Source organism: Cynocephalus volans, chromosome 10 (assembly GCF_027409185.1).
Source record: "Cynocephalus volans isolate mCynVol1 chromosome 10, mCynVol1.pri, whole genome shotgun sequence".
In the NCBI taxonomy this organism is placed as follows: domain Eukaryota; kingdom Metazoa; phylum Chordata; class Mammalia; order Dermoptera; family Cynocephalidae; genus Cynocephalus; species Cynocephalus volans.
In genome coordinates, this window is record NC_084469.1 from 77,844,068 (window position 1) to 77,864,769 (window position 20,702).

The 20,702-nt window shown below is 34.2% G+C and overlaps 1 protein-coding gene across 2 annotated transcripts in view; it reads right to left on the reverse strand.

Annotated features, from left to right (window-relative positions):
- Positions 1–20,702, reverse strand: part of RBL2 (RB transcriptional corepressor like 2) — a 63,765-nt gene that overhangs the window by 16,918 nt on the left and 26,145 nt on the right. Inside the window, exons 9-21 of one of the 2 annotated variants that reach the window (XM_063109308.1) lie at positions 19,980–20,146; positions 18,168–18,277; positions 17,348–17,451; positions 14,496–14,633; positions 13,208–13,372; positions 12,555–12,666; positions 10,195–10,464; positions 9,711–9,991; positions 9,451–9,627; positions 2,852–2,923; positions 1,881–1,986; positions 1,107–1,312; positions 339–503 (exon numbers count right to left, since the gene is read on the reverse strand). In XM_063109308.1, coding sequence (XP_062965378.1) covers positions 339–503; positions 1,107–1,312; positions 1,881–1,986; positions 2,852–2,923; positions 9,451–9,627; positions 9,711–9,991; positions 10,195–10,464; positions 12,555–12,666; positions 13,208–13,372; positions 14,496–14,633; positions 17,348–17,451; positions 18,168–18,277; positions 19,980–20,146 — 2,073 coding nt within the window. The remainder of the gene's footprint in view (positions 1–338; positions 504–1,106; positions 1,313–1,880; positions 1,987–2,851; positions 2,924–9,450; positions 9,628–9,710; positions 9,992–10,194; positions 10,465–12,554; positions 12,667–13,207; positions 13,373–14,495; positions 14,634–17,347; positions 17,452–18,167; positions 18,278–19,979; positions 20,147–20,702) is intronic. The other variant, XM_063109309.1, reaches the window with a different exon arrangement.

Consider the following 20,702-nt stretch of genomic DNA (forward strand, 5'->3'; position numbering starts at 1 on the left):
ATCAATAATCAGTTTAGGGATCCAAATTTTCTTTCCTGCACAGACATTTGGAAAATTAAAATTTTACCAATGGAATAAAAAACGAACTTCCAGGCTTACAGCAGAATGTTTGAAATACACAAATAGAAAAGAAGGGAATAAAAATAAATCCAAATCCTTTACCCTATTTCCAACCCTAAGATTCTCCAAGAAAAAAACAACATACTCTGGATTTTGCTCCCAATACTGTTCTGGAAGTTACCATCACTCTAGTGAGTGCCTAGACCTATCACAAACCTTATTTCTAGCATCCTAAGCATTTTGGAGTTAGTAAAGGCCAAGATATATGTTAGGCTCACCTTTGAAGGACTGTTGCTGAAGTAGTAGAAAATCTTTTCTCGAGGAGAAAGCATTGTTTCATTTTTATGTGGGGAAACATAGATGGGATGATTTTGAGACAACTGTATTCGGCGAGGGGAGCCTGTTCTTACAAATGGATAGGGAGAGAGTGGAGGAGCATCCATCTGTTAAAAAAAAAAATTGGCACTTAAAAGAAGACAATTTCTAACCAGGTATTTTTATTGATAATGGTTATTTTTATCGAGTGAAGAGATATAATCAGTAGTTTTACGAATGGTAAACAGCAGTGTACTGGCAACAACTAAACCTGAAGAAAATCATACAAATAGCAAACACTTTCAAGTGCTTAGATTGTACCAGTCACTGTTTTAAGCATTTTTTATACATTATTTCATTTAATCCTCACAACAACCCTATAAGCTAGAAACTACTTATATTTCCATTTTATATACGAGGAAACAAAGAGGCACAGAGAAAGTTAATAATTTGCAGGGTCACCACCATTGCTCAATACTGGACAATTTGAACCTATGTAAGCCTATCTCTTGTACTACTATACTTTGTAGGGAATCCAAATACAATCTTATTCTTGTTTAATGCTTAATTAACAACAATAGAAATTATATTTGGCAAATTAATTGTTAGAAACTTCCTCAATTTAATAAAATAATTATTTGTAAAACTAGTTTTTATCTGGAACAGGTCCAATTTACATGTTCTTCATCCCTCACAAATGAAAAGTATGAAATAATCCCCGTCAAACTTACTATGTTTGCCTGTGAGTACTTCATGGCAAATGTTTTGATTTGTTTTATGTAGATGTTGTTGTAGAACTGAATGAGGTCTCCCCTCTCCTCTTCTTCCATGTCACTGTTGGCACCTGTGAGTCGAGTAGGTGTAGGAGGGGCACTGCTAGGTTGTGGAACTGGTAAGGTGCTGCTTGACCTCATGACAGGACTGGAGTCTCTACTGGCTACAGTCGGTAGAATGAAGAGTGTTAACTACAAAGACTGCTAGTACAGATTGTTTTAAAAAAGAAAGTCACTAGGAAGAAGATGAACAGCTACCTGCCCTACTTGTTATTGGCAGTAAATAGCAATCTATTCTTCATACCAAGGAGCAAGGCTCAGATAGGATATAACTTTACCCCCATGCCATAACCATAGCAAAGGCTTACTGAGTAGTTTCCATTAATAAGTTACACCAAGTATTTTATGACCTGAGCCCTGCACTAAGTGATGCAAACCAACAATTAGTGATGGCATTTCCTTAGTGTGGAACATGCCAGAACTTTCTGGAAATCAGGCCAGCAGATTCCTGTCTGGAGAATAATGTTATGCACTATGTGATTCAAAGCTATGGAATGAAGGACAACTTTGCCACTAAATTTAGAATTTGGTTTACTGCGCCAACAAATCCTTTGTCCATAAAACACTTTCACAGTTTCTATAGTAGCTAGTTCATTTAGTAATCCTTAGTCTTTAGGCCTGAAAAAAAAAGCTCCTAATTTTGTTTTGTGAGTTCATGATGATCCCACTTACTTCTATCTTTGTTTAGTTCTGTTGGAGAATTCTGATGACTTCTGCTATCACTGCTGCCAGAATTTCTTCGTTTTCTTTTCCCTTTTATCAAAACATTTCTATATACCTTTAGAGAGACAATGAAAAGAGGACATAAACTAACATTTCTTGAGCACATCCTAGATGACAGGACCTTGACATATGTTACTTGACTTTCACAACAATCCCAAAAGTAATAGTTGTCCTCCTCAGAGGAGGTTAAGAAATACAGCCAAGTCATAAAGCTATTAAATAACAGATCCAGGATTTACATTAGAGCCTGTCTGGCTTCAAATTCCATGAACTACCTACAGTACCACAGGGCGATAATAGTACCAACCATAAAATCAAGTCATTCTAAGTAAAATACAAAAATCTGGCATATTTGCCCCTCAGAGACAAATGAATGGTATTAAGGTGAACCAGATTTTAAATTTTCATTTACCATTATCTTGGTTAAATGTACAGTACTATGTTTACTGAAAAGTGACATAGAAACCAAATAACTCCTTAATTTGCCTCTATCTTGTGATTCTCTGAATTAAGAAGGCAATCAAATATCTCACATGGTTGCTTTTTTGTGTGTGTGTGACTGGTAAGGGGATCGCAACCCTTGGTATGGTGTCGCCCACACTGCGCTCAGCCAGTGAGCGCACCGGCCATCCCTATATAGGATCCGAACCCGCAGCCTCGGCACTCCCAGCACCGCACTCTCCCGAGTGAGCCACAGGGTCGGCCCCACATGGTTGCTTTTTGAGGAAAAGACGACTTAAAATAATCAACATGTGATGTTGTCTGTCAATGACTAAAAAAGATTAAATTAGAGACTTCCCTTAAAGTGGAATCTTAGTTGTTTATTTTGGAAAAAGGGCCACAGAATCAACCGTTGTTAATTTTTGTATTCGTCACAGACTTTAAGCTTTATTTTCAGCCCTGAAATAAAATGTAGTTACCTGGCTCCGGGCCTGTGGCTGAGTCCTATAACATCGCATGATATTTTGGAAAGACTTATCTTCTTTTGTGACCTGGCAAAGAATAAGAGTGCTCTGAGAGGGATATCAACTTTTGGCATGAGAAGCACTGGTGAGAAGCTCCAAGAACCTGTTCTCCAGTGAAAGTGGGAAAATTATAAAAAACAGCCATTTAAAGTCTCTGGAAATGGTCTTAAGGGCACACAGCAAATGAAGAAACACCTATTCAAGAAAACCTACTTTCCATCTCTGTAGACTGGGGAAAAAAGAAAGAAAATATACTAAAATTCTGTGAGAGTGGTGGGACCCTATAGTATGTGAACCAAGACCCAGAGTAGAAAAATACAATAATTCACTAGAAGCTAGGGGAAAAAAAGTAGATTTGAACTAGCAAAGAAAAAAAATTGCTAATTTTTTAGCAGAGAGAGAGAAAGAGAGAGATAGCAAATATGAAGAAAGAGTTTGTGTGATCTGAAGAACAGAGAGAAAAAAGAATGAGGAAAAATAAAAAAGGCTCAGAGAATTGTGGCACACCATTAAGCACACCAACATATGTGTAATGGAAGAACCAGGAGAGAGGAGAGAGTGGAGAGAGAGAAGGGGGGGGGAGAGAAGAAAGGGGGGGAGAGAGAGAAGAGGGGGGAGAGAGAGAGAGAGAAGCAGAAAAATATATTCAAAGAAATAAAGACTGAAAACTTCCTGAGTTTATTTAAACACAATAATCTACACATTCAGGAAGTTTGACTAACTCCAAGTGAGATAAAGTGAAAGAGATCCATACCCAGACATATCATAGTAAAAATGCTGAAACTCAAAAAAAGAAAGAAAATCTTAAAATCATCAAGAAAACTTTTCACTTATAGGAAAACCACAATAAAATAACAACTGACTTCTCATCAGAAACTATAGAGGCCAAGAGGCAATGGATACCATATTCACAATGGTGAAAGAAAAAAAATGGAAGAATCCTATATATAGCAAAATAAATACTTTCAAAAGTAAAGGTGAAATAAATACATTCTCAGATAAATGAAAATAAAGAATTTGCTGCTAGCAGACCCACCTTACAAGAAGTACTACAGAAAGTTCCTCAAGCTATAAGCAAGTGTCCCTGGGAGTAATTCAAATATACATGAAAAAAGCCAAGAGCACTGGTAAAGGTAATTATTTAATTGTAAATATAGTATAAATGCATATTTTTCTCTTTTCTTAACTGCTTTAAAAAGCAATTGTATAAAGCAACATTCATATAAAATATTGTTGGACCTATAACAGATAAAAATGTAATATATTTGCCAAAAACAGTGAAAGGAAGTGGGGGGGGAGCAAAGCTGTACTGGGCAAAGGAAATGACTGCAGATGTCAACTCTAATACACAGAAACCAATAAGAGCCAGAAATGACAAAGAAGGATAATATAGCAAAAGCTTTAAATAAATACACTCCTCTTTCTTCTCTCAGCTCCTTTACAACTCATAAAATCTTATCAAGTAATAATTATAACAATGTACTGTTGATTTCATAACATTTATGGATGTAATATGTATAGCAATACCACAAAAAGGACAAAAAGGAAAACAAGAAAGAGGAAACAGTAACACTTCTATATCTCACTGGAATTAAATTAGTATGAATCTGAAGCTGATTTTTCATAAATTAGGATATATAGTAAGCCCTAGAGTAACCACTAAGGAAATAAGTAAATATCTATGTATCTCTATATATGTGTAGTGAAAAAATCATTACTGCAATTAAAATGCTATATTAGAAAATATTCACCTCCTGCAAAAGAAGGAAGTGAAGAAGTGAAATAAAGGGACAAAGAGATATGAGACATATGGAAAAGCAAAAGTAAAATGGCAAATGAAAGCCAGTTACATCAATAACATTAAATGTGAATGGATTAAATAACACAATCAAAAGGCAGAGATTGTCAGATTAGATTTTAAAACAATATCCAACTATATTCCATCTACAGGAGAAACTTTAGATTCAAAAATATAAATACGTTTGAAAGTAAAAGGATGGAAAGGGATATATTATGCAGGTGGCAACCACAAGAAAGCTTGGTGACTATACAGATATCATACTATAAAACAGATTTTAGAACAAGGAAAAATGTTACTAAAGAGGAAACTCTCATAATGATGAGTCAATCCATCAGGAGGCTGTAACAGTTATAAACATATAAGCACCTAATAACTGAGCACCAAAATACATAAAGCAAAAACTGACAGAAACAAAAGGAAAAATAGACAATTCAACAACAATATCTGGAGATTCCAATACCTCACTTTTGAAAATGGATAGAAGATCTAGGCAAAAAATCAACAAAAAACCAGGATACTTAAATACGATAAAATAACTAGACCTAACAGACATCTATAAAACACTCTACCCAAAGGCAACGGAATACACATTCTTTTCAAATGTAGATTGAAATTCTCCAGGATGGACCATAAGCTAAGCTATAAAACAATCTTCAATAAATTTTTAAAAATTGCAATAATACAATGTGTGTTTTTGGACTACAATGAAATGAAACTAGAAATCAATAATGGAAGCAATTTGGGAAACTAACAAATATGCAGAAATTAAATAACACACTCCCAGATAGCCAGTGAGCCAACAAGAAACTAAAAGAGAAATCAGACAATACTTTGAGATGAAGACACAACATACCAAGAGTTATGAGATGCAGCTAAAGCAGTGCTTAGAGGGAAACTTATAGTTATTAGTGCTCATATTTAAAAGGATGAAAGATGTTAAGCTATTCTTTAAAAAAAAACAAAGAAGGATATTTGGGCTGGCTGGTTAGCTCAGTTGGTTAGAGCACAGCCTTTTAATACCAAGGTCAAGGGTTTGTTTCCCCGTACTAGCCAGCTAACAAAAAAGAAAGAAAGAAAGAAAGAAAGAAAAAGACATTAAATCAATTACCTAACCATCCATCTTAAAACACCAGAAAAAGAAGAGCAAAAAACTAAGCCTAAACTAAGCATAAAGAAAGAAATAATAAATATAGAGTACATATTAATGAAATAGAGAATAGAAAAATAGAGAAAAAAAACAAAGCAAAAACCTGGTTCTTTGAAAAAATCAACAAAATTGACAAACCTTTAGCTACACTGACCAAGAAAAAAGAAAGACTGAAATTAATCAAAAATAAAAGAGAACATTACTACTAACCTTAAAGAATAAAAAGGACTATAAGGAAATATGAACAATTATATGGCAACAAATTAGCCCATACGAAGTAGAAAATTTCTTAAAAAGACACACACTATGAAAACTGGTTCTACAGCAAACGGATGATCTGAACAGAACTATAACAAGAAAGAGACTGAATTATTCATCTATAAACTATCCACAAAGAAAAGCCGAGGCTCCAGTGGCTTCAATGCTGAATTCTACAAAACTTTTAAAGAAGAATTAATGTCAAAAGATAGAAGAAGTAGATCTTCGTATTCGTAACCTAGACAAAAAAAAAAAAAAAAAAAAAGAATTTCCTTATTCATTCTATGAGGCCAGTATTGTCTTGATAATAAAACCAGATAAAGCCATAACAAAAAAACTACAGATTAATATCTCTTATGAATAAGGGCAAACTTCCTCAACAAACTACTAGCAAACCAAACCTAGCAACATATAAAAATAATTATACAACAGAAATAAGAATTTACACCGGGAATGCAAGGTTGGTTTAACATATTAAAATCGATCAATGTAATACACTACATTAATAAAAAAATTTTTTTAAGCTAATCATCTCAATGTACATAGAAAAGAGTAACTAACAAAATCCAACATCCTTTCATGATAAAAACACTCAACAAACTAGAAATAGAAGGGAACTTCCTCAACCAGAAAGGGCAACTATGAAAAAACCATAGCTAATATCATACTTTAATGGTGAAACACTAGATGCTTTCCCCTAAGGAACAACACAAGAATCTCTGCTCTCAATACTCCTATTCAACATTATACTGGAGGTTCTCTCCAGGGTAATTAAAAAAGAAGAAATAAAAGGCATCCAGTTTGGACAAGAAGAGGTGAAATAATAAGCAGATTACATGATCTTGTATATAGAAAATCCTAAGGAATCCAGTAAAAATCTATTAGAATAAGTTCAGCAAGGTTGCTGGATACCAGACCAAATATCCAAAAATTGTATTTCTATACATGTGCATTGATCACATCAAAAATGAAACAACTGCATTTATAATAGCATCAAAAAATATATAAAAATAAATTTTACAAAAACAGTGCAAAAAATACACTCTGAAAAGTACAAAACATTGTCGAAAGAAATTAAAGAGCTAAATAAATGGAAAAACATCCCATGTTCATGAATCAGAAGACTTAAAATTGTTAAGATGGCAACACTCTCCAAATCAATCTACAGATTCAACAACCCTATCAGAATCCTGAGTCTTTTTGTGAAATTGACAAACGATTCTAAAATTCATATTTGGATTTTAAGGGACTTAGAACAGCCAAAATAATCTTGGGAAAAAAAAAGTAGGAAGACTCACACTTCCCAATTTCAAAACTTATAAAAAAGCAACAGTACTCAAGAGAATACACTAGTGCATAAGGATAGGATAGATATATAGACCAATGGAATAGAATTCAGAGTCCAGGACTGATTTTTGACAAGGGTGCCAAGACCATTCAATGGGGAAAAAATAGTCTTGTCAATAATGATGCTGAGACAGTTGCACAGCCACATACAAAAGAATGAAGCTGGATTCCTACCTCACGCCATACACAAAAATAACTCAAAGTATATCAAAGACCTAACTGTAAGAGAGAAAACTATAAACATCAAGTGAAAATAGGGATAAATCTTCATGACCTTGAATTTGGCTATGGATTCTTAGATATGACACGAGAAGTGTCGGCAACAACCACAACATAATAGGCAATTGGACTTCATCAAAGTTTAAAAGTTTTATGCTTTAAATGACACTGTCAATTAAGTGAAAAGATAATACTCAGAATAGGAGAAAATATTTGCAAATCATATACTGGACAAGGTAGTCAAATCCAGAATATATAAAGAACTACACCAACTCAATAACAGATGAATATCTCAATTTTAAAAATGAGCAAAGGATTTACACAGTTATTTCTCCAAAGAAGATATACAAATGGCCAGGAAGCAAATTAAAAGATGTCTGACATAATTAGTCATCAGGCAAACGAAAATCAAAACCACAATGAGATAGCACTTGACACATACTAGAGTGGCTAGAACTAAAAACTCAGATAATAATGACCAACAAAGCACAATAAAATGTGCTTGAGGTCATTAGAGAAATACACATCAAAAATATGAGACACCACTCAATACCAACTGGAATGACTACAACAATAAAAAAAAAAAGTAGGTAAAATAACAAGTATGCTGACAAGGATGCAGAGAAATTGGAACTCTCGTGCATTACTGGTAGTGATATAAAATGGTGCAGCTGCTGTGGAAGATAGTATGCTGGTTCCTCAAAAAGTTAAACATAGAATTACCACATGACCCTGCATTCCACTTGTAGGTATAAACCCAAAAGAAGTGAAAACTGGCCCTCAAGTAAGTACACACGCACACACGCTCACACCAGCACTATTCACAATAGCCAAAGGGTGGAAACAGGTGACATACTCATCAATAGATGACTGGATAAACAAATTGTGGCATATCGATACAATGGAATATTGTTTAGCCTAAAAAGGAATGAAGTACTGACACATGCTATAACATGAATACACCTCAAAAACATTATATTAAGTAAAAGAAGCCATACACAAAAGGTCACATATTGTTTCATTCCATTTATATGAAATATCAAGAATTGATAAACCCATAAAGCCAGAATGTAAATTGCTGGTTGCACGGGCTGTGGGAGGGAGAATGGGGATAAACTGCTTAATGGGTAAGGAGTTTTACTTAACAGGGATGGAAATGTTCTGGGACTAGATAGAGGTAGTGGGTGTGTGACACTGAATGTACTAAATGCCACTGAATTGTTCACTTTTGAACAAATGGTCAAGTTTATATTACGTGAATTTTGCCTCAATAAGTTATTTTTTAAAAAAAAATGTTGATGAGAAAGTGAAGAAATTAAAACCTTTGTATATTGTTGGTAGGAATGTAAAATGGTATAGTATTTAGGAAAACAGTCTGGCAGTTCCTTAAATGGTTAAACACAGAATTACCATATGACCCAGCATTCCGTTCCTAGGTATATACCCTAGAGATAAAAATATATGTCCACACAAAAACTTGTACACAAATGCTAAAAGTAGTGTTATTCATAACAGCCAAAAAGTAGAAACAACCCAAATATCCATCGACTGATAAATGAATAAAAATACTGTCATATATATCCACACAATGTAATATTATGTTCTAAAATTGTGGTGATGATTGCACATGTCTATGAATATACCAAGACCCATTAAGTTGTGCATTTTAAATGGGCGAATTATATGGAATATGAATTATATCTCAATAAAGCTATTTAAAAACGTTCTGAGTAATAATGTAGCATCTTTTCCTTTACCTTTTCAGTTCCAAATGGTACTCACCTTTGCCATCACATAAATGGCACACATTAATAACTGGTCCAGATGTCTGTCCATCATAAGTTCAGGACACTGAATTATAGAGAATTCAAAGCAGGTCCAAATTTTTTTCCTCAGTTCATCTGAAATATCTAGTTTAACACAAAGATCCCGAAGGCGAACACCTGCTAAGTGGTAAACCTAGTAGATAAACAAAAACATTTCAAACTTTAACACTTATATTTCCCAAGCTCATGCTCTGAGAAAGGTACATGAAAAATTACCTTTCTAAAAAAAAGGGATAAAGAGCTGGTCTTCCTGGGTCTAATATTGCTGGTGATTAAAGGCTGGCCTTCTTTCTGCTGTTGTCCACCTGGGGAAATCTGTTGAATTGTCATTTGACCAGGGACTTGCAAAGTTGTTCCTGTCACCTGTTGAGAGCTCAGACTTCCAGCCAGGGCCTGTGCACTAAGGGGCTGGATGGAGCCAGTCATAGCTTGTGCCTGCCCCCCAACATTGACTTGGACTGGAAAGAATGTTATCCCTCCATTTTCATTGGCAATTCCTACAGTTTGTTACAGAGAAAAAAGACATGAAGAAAATGTTGATAGTACAAGGTTCTCCAGGCAGAGGTTTACAATTTCTCCTTTCTCAACGCCCCCTCCCCATAATTCCTCTGTCCCACATTCTCAGTCTTGCCAAATCTCAGGTAACTTTCCAGTAAATGTCATAGAGAAAGAATTCAATATTCCACTCTGCCTTCCTTACCTTGTACAGGAATGGTCACTGTTTGTCCATTGTTAGCTGTGACAGTGGCTGTTGCCATGGTAACCAAAGTCTGTCCAGGAACTGGTGTGACAGAAACAGCCTCCGCAGATACATTCTGCACAGGGACAGCATTGACTAGGGGCTGTGGGGGAACACGGCCAGGTGTCCCTCCATCGGAGGGGCTATCATTCTCAACAAATAGCCGCCTTCTGGTAGTGCTGGCTGTTGGGGAGCTGTACCTATCATATAATGTGGTTGGAGATGTTATGCCTAGGGTCAAAACAAATTAAACAAATCATTTAACTTAAGGGAACTGAGATCTGACTTCCATCTAAGAAGTTATATTAAAAAATAACTACAGTGTTTGAAATACTTCGTAATTTAAAAATCAAACAAAAATTACAGAAGTCATTTCATACCTACATTCAAGTAGTGAAAATTCAACTGAACACTGTTGAGAGCAAAATTTTAAAAAGGAATTTTTTGTCTTGCAGTGCTCCTCTCTCTACTCCACCATCTCCTGAATCAAACTAGACTTTGTCCTCCACTACTACAGGCCTTCATGACTTAAGGTTAAGGAATTATTCTATTTTTCTGTAATATTTTTGACTATATTCAATATCTACCTAACACACATGTAAGATGTGATTTCACTGTAAAGCCACTACTTGATAAGGGGACATGATGATAGTTTATCATCTGGGAGCATTTCCCTCTTGTTTTATGAATTACCATCTTTGTCTTTTTCCACATACAGAAAATTACTAAAACTCAATGTTCTTCAGCAAGGTTGACATACATGGTTTGGATTCAATTAAGGTTAGTTTATTTTTTTTTTAAACAGCTTTATTGAGATATAGTTCTCATACCATACATTTCACCTATTTAAACTGTACAATTCAAAAGTTATTATATATTAGTTTATTAATTTTTTTAATTGTGGTAAAAAACATAAAATTTGCCATTTTAACCATTTTTAAGTATAGAATTCAGTGGCATTAATTATATTCACAATGTTGTGAAGCCATCACTACTATCTATTTCCAAAAAATTTTTATGACCCCTAACAGAAAGTCTATAACCATTATAACTTAGTTTACTTTTAAGTATTCACACCAATATCTGAACTTTTGAGAAGTAAGCATTCCTTTTCCTCTCTGCGTCCACCCGTAAAAACTGCACATCAGTGGGTTTTTATAATTTAAAAAATATATGTAGGGAAGTCACAAGAGGTATTGATAGGAGTAAATCCTGATAGACTGTGGCTTAACATTTCTATTTCCTGATGCTACAAAAGTAAACAAACTTACTAGAGATTTGTATTTGGTACAAAGCTGCAGAATCAGAAAGAATGCATTATAATCATTCTCTTGTAAAGTATCAAGAGACCTCAGGAAAATGGAAAAGTGGTAATTACAAACAAAATGAAGTTTAAAATCAAGTCCTAATCCATAAATTGTGAAAGGAAGAACTCTATGGAAATAGACTGAGGAAGACCAGTGTCAGATCCGTGGATGGGTCTGAATAGGTAAGAAGCAAAAAAATAGTTAAGCCATCATGACTCCACTTTCAAAAAGGAGAGCATTTTCATACAGACCATCCATATTTACTGAGTATACACTGACTTAGAGTGATTCTTGACTTTAAAACTGATCTTTCATCTATAGCCTGTGCTTACCAATTATATTATAAAACTGATCTACAAACAATATTCTTCTAATGGCTTGCAAGAATTTGGAACTCTCTGGATTTATAGAATTGCTCTTTAAAAAGTAGTTATATCACACATCTGTAAACTCAAACTTTGCACCCGTCAGATCTTCTAAGGAGTTTCCTAAAATGTTAATCAGATGCATAGCAAAATTGCCCTTTTCTGTATTTCTTGGACCCGCACTGGTGTCACACTAACCAGGGTAGCACAGCTCAACTGACAGACTCAAAGCAGTTTAGATCATGCAGCTCTGTCTTTAAGAAGGCTTTTCTATTTCTCTTGATTTTAAAAGTATACATATTTGCCTTAAAAACTTTACAGAAATCACTGGGAATTCTATCACATGACAATAATCGTTTCTCCATTTCTGCACTTCCGTATGCTTATAGACGAATATACAGTTAAAAAATAGGGATCACATTAGACATAGCATTCTATCCTTTTTAAAAGATACTTGTTATATAATGCAGTTTCCTGTGTTCTTAAATATTCTTTAAAAGCATTACTTAAGTGATCCATGTAGTACTAAGATGCATATAATATTTTCTTCTATATATTCCCTATTACTTCACTTGTAGGTTTGTTTACATGAAATTTAAATCTCCAGATACTAGGCCCGAAAGTATTCCCCCTAGTATTTTAAACTTACTTTTTCCAAGTCCTCCAGTATCAGCACGAACTTCACTCACCCTTCTGGGAGTCAAAGGGGAGCCAGCAATGCAAATTTCATCTGCTCTTTCCAGGTTCTGAGGTGGCATGACCTATAAAGAATTGTTTACACAGAATGATAATACCCCCCAAAAAACCAAAAAACAAAAAACATTTAACTAGAAATACAATAATAATCTAAGAAAAAAGAAAACTATCTTGGTTGGCTCATCAGCTACTCCATCTAAATAAAATCAGTTGTTTTTTCCATTTTCATACTAAAGTTAAAAAAAAAATTATGACAGTCTTAAAAAATTAAAAACCTGATAACTTGATACTAAATATTAATCAACCTTCACTACTGATTTGGAGAGTTAGAATATCAACCACTCTAAGGGACAGAAACTTATTCAGAAAATTAAGAAAGAACACCAATTTTTACTCTGTAACCAAAACCCTGTGGCAATCACAAGTTATTCCTGACTCTTGTTTCCTCTTTGACATAGGGGTAATTGTGCCATATTAAAGCCAACTGCCACACCCCAAAAGGGAGACATATTATAAATTTAATAGCTGTCTGTGAAATGAGATTATGAATAGACTAAATACTGATACACTTTTCTTACAGAAAAATGTTAAGATATTTTCACAAACCTCTTCACATGTAGGAACTCTGTTTTCATTGTCTCTAATTCTATCCCAGAGTGGGGACTCTGGTTTCCATGCCAAATGATCTAAGATCTGTTCTTCAATCTGATTAAGATGTTTTACCACCTCTCTACAAAGGCCATCTTCTGCTCTAATGAATACTTCTATCACCTGAAATAAAGAAAAATGCCCTGGTTCATTTTATAGTAACTGTTATTACTTACTATTATTTACAAAAAGAAAAATGTGTGAAAGCAAAACAGGTACATCTATTTAAATATTATTTAATATTTAAACAAATAACAAAAATTACAAGTTTAAAAAATAGTACTATTTTGAAATGGCAGCTCTTTCTTCCTTTCACTGTCTTTGTAAATAATTATTGTTTTAACTACATGTATGAGTTAAATAAAATCTTTTGTATACTGTCTTTCAAAATTTATTAAATGAAAAACATGCCTTGTAATATTGAGGTTAAAATTTCATATAAAAAACCTCTAAACATTCAATTATGCCACAATAAAAATTAGTTTTGACTACCATATGAGAGTTAAGATAAACTCATATGCTAAGTCAAATATCAAGAAGGAAACAGCTACCAACTCAGTGCTATAACTCTGTGTTTCTCTGTAACATGTGAAAGAGGTTTTATTTTTTTCTGAAAGATACTTCCAATGTTATTTAATTTTCATAAAATAAAAAAAGTTGCTACACAAGATTAACTAGTGAAATGTGTGCTACTTTTTTTTAAAGCCTTAACTCATAAAATCACAGTATTCTAAAAGCTTTTATCAGATAAAAAATCAAATGAAGCTTTTGCACAAAGTAGGTCTTTCATAAAGAATTTATGTCTTAAGACTCCTATTTTTTCTCTGCTCCCCAAGTAGAGATTATTAAAAATGTAATTGTTATTTTATTTTATTATTTTTTTACATTCTATGATGTTGTTGCAGAGCAGTTGGGGGGCGGGGAAGGAAATGTGATGGAAGAAGGAGGGGTGGGATTGAGGATGGTGGCACACCCCATATTCCCACAGGGGAGACGGGGAGGGAGGGAGGGTGGCTTCCAGGGGTGGCTTGGTCATTGCCAGGCTGGGTACAGATGTCAGGGGGGTGTGGCAAAAGCCCTCGCCTCCCACCTCCCCAGCTTGGGAACCTGGGGCCCTTCTTTCTGTGGCTTGGTGGTCGTCGCTGGGCTGGTTGCTGTACTTAGAAGTTAATTTGAACTAAATGACTCAGACAGACAGTTGGTCTCATCTACAATTTCTTCATCAGTATCACATATTTTAAAATACCTTATAAAAATGATAAAGTGGCACATCAAATATTTCAGTAATAAATGGAAAATTCCCAGGAGGCTTATAAGAAAAAGTGATGACCTCAAGGCAGCAGGCCAAAAGTGATCTGTGGAATGCATCTTGTTCCAGAATACCCTATAAAACAAAGTTATTAGCATTTAGAACCATGAGCCTATTCTAAAAAGACATTTCATACCCAGTTAAGTAAAAATACCAAAGAAAGTCTTATTTTCTGAGTAGTTATTTTCTTATAAAACTTTTCTTAACTTTATAAGCCCATTTTTTAGCAAAAAAGAATATTAAAGGAATGTATAAGAACTTCTAAAAATTTTTACATATTATGAAGTATATTTAAGAAAAGAAATTATATCCCTAACCAAAATACACACATACCCTGAATAGAAGAATAATAAGAATACCCTACTTAGAAGAATAATGATGTGGAAAAATGTTACAAAACAGTATTTACAGTAAGAGGCTACCATCATAAAAAGATAGCTGGAAGGCATACAGGCAGGTAACTGGCTAGAGGGCTTTGTGCCAAAAATCAACATGTTTACCACAGGGTGACATCATCACAGATGATTTTTATTTTCTTCTTTTTGCTTATAATTTTCTAAAATTGTATATAAACATTTTTATTTTTTAATTATAAAGTTACTCAGGCATCAAAAGCGCAGGCAACAAATGAAAAATAGATTTGATCAAAATTAACTTTTGTGCATGAAAAGAGACTGTCAACAGACTGAAAAGACAACCTACAGAATGGGAAAAAATATTTGCAAATAATGTATCAGATAAAGGACTAATATTCAGAATGTATAAAGAACTCCTACAACAGGACAACAAAAAAACAAACAGCCCAAATCAAAAACGGGCAAAGGGCTTTAATAGACATTTCTTCAGAGAAGATACACAAAAGGCCAACGAGCACATGAAAAGAGACTGAACATCACAGTCATTAGAGAAATGCAAATTAAAAGCACCATGATGGCAATGAAATGTTTTCATTAAAAAAAAAAAAAAAAGCACCATGAGATACCACTTCATATCCATTAGGATGGATACTAACAAAAAAATGGAAAATAACAAATGCTTTGAGTATGCGGAAAAACTGAAACCCCTATGCATTGCTGTTGGGAATGTAAAATGGAACAGCCACTGTGAAAAACGGTATGGCTATTCCTAAAAATGTTAAACATAAAATGACTATGTAATCCAGCAATTCCACTTGTTGGTGTGAAGAACCCAAAAGAACTGAAAACATGGACTCAAACAGATACTTGTATACCAATGTTCATAGCAGCATTATTCACAGTAGTGAAAATCTACAAACAAACATCCATCAACAGATGAATGGATAAACAAAATGCAGTATATACACACACACAAAGGAATATTATTCAGCCTTACCAAGAAATGGAATTCTGATACATGCTACAACATTGATGAACCCTGAAAACACTATGCTAAGTGAAATAAGTCAGGCACGAATGGACAAATATCGTATGATTCTACTTATATGATGAAGTGGACTGAATTATGTTCCCCCAAAACTCACTGAAGCTTGAATCATGTCCCCCAAGTTTTATGTATTAGAAACTTAGCCCCCACTGTGACTGTTAAGAGGGTGGGAGATCCTATTACGGTAATTGAAAGGTGGAGCCTTGAGGAGGTGATTGGATTGTAGGACCGTGCAGTAGTGAATGAATTAAAAATGTTGGTCAGGGGCATGGTTCTGAGGGCTTTAAAAGAAGAGGAGAGCCTGTCTCTCTCTGTTGCTCTCTCTGCTTCCACCATCTTGCAATGTGAGACCTCTGTGTCTCTGTCGCCACCACCAGATAGATTTTGGACTTCTCAGCCTCTGAAACTGTAAGCAATGTCGTTTTTCTTTATAAATCACCTAGTTTCAGGTATTTAGTTAGAAGCAACATAAACGGACTAATACATATGAGATACATAGGACAGATAAATTCATAGAGACAAAGCAGAATAGAAGTTACCAGAGACTAGACAGAGGGGCAAATGAGGAGTTAGACTTTCAGCTTAGTACAACGAAAAAATTCTGGAGATGGAGAGTTGTGATGGTTACACAACAACGTGAATACTTAACACCACTGAACTGTAAACTTAAAAATGGTTAAAATGGTAAACGTTATGTTATATATATTTTATCACAATAAAGTTTTTAAAATTAAATTACTTAGATGAGTATACAGGTATTCACTTAACATCAGCCCCTAAACTACAGCTATGTTTTATATACCCTTCTGTATATGTTTACACACAAAAAACGTAAGTCATAAAAACGGCCTTTAAATTCATAAGCCATTTTTAAAATATATAAAAAAAAAATCTAAATAGTTACAAGGAATTAGAATCATTACTGTTCAGTTTTACAAATTTCTTTAAAATGTTATTTTAAAAATTAGCTTTTTAACAAACTATTTTTATTAATGTTATTAAAAGTAAATATCATTTATAGAAAAATGACTTTACACTTCCTGATTAGTAAAATATAGGAAAAATAATTATCTTTGCCAAAGAGGAATGGTTAAATACTTACGTTAAAGTCCCATCCAGTCAATACTCAATTTATCCTTGCTATATAAGGCTTGAGTAAAAATTCTTTTTAACAACTCAGTTAAGGTTAAGTCTGAATGTTTTAATTCTTGACTACAGAGTCTCCTACCTTCAGAGGTTATATGTTATCATACATGGCCTGCTGAAACGAGAAACAATCTTATTCCCTCAAAGCCATACATTATTTTTTTAATAATGGCTTTTATTTTTTTGGTAGTTGGGGCAGGTTTCATTGTGCTGATCAATCCACTGGTTATTTTACTCACAGATAAATCCATGTCACCCAGTCTTTTTTGTTCCTGCTCAATAACAGATTCTAATACTTTATAGTAAAGCATCTCTGCAAAACGAAAATGTTTGCTGGCAATTTCTGTAGAAATAATAAAAAACAAACAAAAATGACATACAAAGAAAATAAGTATTGTGGGAATGAGGGCCCATCCCTCCTTCTCTACCCACAAAATAATATTTAAAAACAAACACAACACTTCAGATATATGTACTTCATGCAATTGGTCTTTCAATTACTCCTAAGATTCCTTAATTTTCTTCATGGTAACATTCACATTTTTTCCAAAATTGTGAAATAAAATTTGCATATAAAGAACTGTAATATCGTTCCATTAAGATTCACACCCTTTTTTGTCCGTATGTTTGAACAAAACAGCTCTACACTACAAGGGAAGTAATTGGTTCACTATTCCACACACACTTCGTTCCAATTAATGGCATCAAACAACTCTTAGGCCAGGTTTGGGCATGTAACAACTATATCTTCTGTCCTTGTTCTTATTATGTGAAGATCTACTATGCTTCTATTTAATTTCCAGTCTACAAATGAAAACTCAAAATTTGGAAATAAAAAAAGCACAATAAGTCGAATATAATAAAGATACCCGTCTAAAATTTTTCTCTTACTGAGAGGTGTCCAGAAATCACTTGGTTGGCAGAAAAATGGGACAACTGTATCCTAGCCCTCAATCTAAAGTCATAAATCTTTTCCTCATATTTCTGACTATTACAAGAAAGGATTCCATGTAATTAAACTTCCAAGATGAGAGTAGTACAGACAATACTAAGCCTCACCTTTACCACAGTTACTGAAATCCTCATCTGGCTGGGAATGCTGACAATATATTTCATACATTTCTTTCAATCTGCTAGCAATAGCTTGGGTTGGATCTCTGGAACATGTCCTAAAAAAGTAGTAAGAAATTACCTAATTTAAAGGTCGTGCCAAGTCACAAAGGGATAAAATACATACAACTCTGTAATGTCACTAACATATAAATATAAAATACTTTAAACAGAAACTATATACACTTCCCAAATTAATCAAAGAGATCCCATACTTCCTTATCAAAGGTGGTGGTATCACTAGTTTGAGTGAAAAACATTTTCTTGTGTGGCGCTGTACACTTACCTCAATAAGGTCAGCAACCTTGGCCTGGGCGCCTTTGATATGTGACTGGCCCCTACCCACCGTACATATCCCCAATCACTAATGACAACCAAAACTGCCTTAACTGTTTCCCTAGAGGGTAGTACAACTCCCATTAAGAAATCCTGAAAGAGGGCCGAGCCCGTGGCGCACTTGGTAGAGTGCTGCGCTGGCAGCGCGGCGACGCTCCCGCCGCGGGTTCGGATCCTATATAGGACTGACTGGTGCACTCACTGGCTGAGTGCCGGTCACGGAAAAAAAAAAAAAAAAAAAAAAAAAAAAAAAAGAAATCCTGAAAGAAAACAGAATGATTGGGTATATAACCTACACTATAGACTCATATAAACCATTACTGGCACTCTACATTTATTTCCCCCAAAACAAGTTTTATTTCATTGGTTTTTTTTAACCTTTGAAGGTTGGAGAATCTCATCATTGACTTATTTATTTATTTATTGTTATTTTTTTGGTGGCTGGGTGGTACAGGGATCCAAACCCTTGATCTTGGTGCTTCAACACTGTACTCTAACCAACTGAGCTCATTGACATTTTTATTACAAAGCAATATATTTCTAATGCAGAAGCATCATACAAATTATCACCATGTGAGCTTCTGTAACAACTACATCCTTATCTTCATAAATATACATATTCATCATAAAAATGAAGCAAGTTTAAAAACATTATAAAGAAAATAAAAATCATTTAGAGTCCTGCTAGAGATAACTATTGAATATCATATATAAGCAGAATTTTATTTATGAACACACACACACATTTTTATAAAAATAAGACCCTTTGGTTTTACCTAGTATCTATTGTTAATATTTAACCCCACTAATGGTACTTAAGATTAAAGAAGCTGTTATGCCTGGTTAGTGCTTGTAAAGATATCTGGAAAATATACAGATTAAGACAGGCTTCTAAAATGTATTTATAAAATGCTTCTAAATTCAAGGCAAAGAAGACCCACCTTTGCAGGTTAAAGGTGTTTTAGAAAGCTTACAAAAGTTATAGTGGTTTTGCTCTTGCTTTATAAACATGTGGAACTCCATTAATCTTTTCAAATCTGACCCACCACTCAAACTTTGCTCAGGTCCAATCCTCTTCATGAAGTCCTCTGACAATTTACATCATAATTGACCACTTGCCCCCATTCCCCTTCCCTGAATCTTAAGATAGTTGGTAATAAGACATTTTGGTGCTTTATTCTATACTATCCAGTGTTGTTAGTTACAGTCTCCAGTATTACATTAAAGAAATCTGGGGAAAGATAATCTTCTATTTGTACATCTTATATTGCTATGTCTTCTATGGACTAACAACAAGACTGAGCATGCAACTGATAAAAAAATTATTAATGTGTTAATTAAGGCACTAACAGTAAAAAATTAAAATAGCAAACTGGAAAATGGTCAACAAGCAAATCTTAGACGGCAGACAGGGCTCAAACTAACCTGAGGATCTGCTCCAATTTCTCACTTGGTGCATTCCTGAGGCCCGTCAGCATGGTATGAAGACGACTCAAACTATGTGTAGCTGTAGAAATCGGGGTCACACAAGGGCTGTTCTCCTTAATGTACCTCACACCAGTAAGTGGTGTGGAGACTCTAAGTGCTTTAGACTAAAGGAGAAAAATTAAGTAGAATTTTTTTTATAAAAGAACATTATTTTAGGTCAGAAGTACTTTAAATTATTTCACAAATGGGAATTCAAGTTGATCAGACTTTATCTTTACAATATTAGTAAATTTTAGTAACTCAAAAATCACCATTCCTGGAATTTAAATATAACACCACTAAGAGCCACCACTATCCATGTGAAGACGTGTGAAAGGACAATTTGGGTTTTAGCTAACCAAAAGTTTGTCTCTTAAAAGTTAAATCTTTAAGATAAGGTATATCTCCTTGTTATCCCTCTTTCAAAACTTAAGCTCGTAGGCAAATATATGCATTATACTCATTTAGAAAAATTAAGAATAACATTCTCATCTCTGAGAAACAGAATTTCAAGATACTACTAATTTTGCAAACATTCATTTAAAGACTGCAAAAGAAAATGGTGAATTAAATCTGGTCCAAACAAATCTATGATTTAACAAAAGCCCATCTAAATTATTCAGTTTGCTTCAGAGAGAGAGGATAATAGAAACACTCCCAAGAAAGGCAACCTGATGCAGA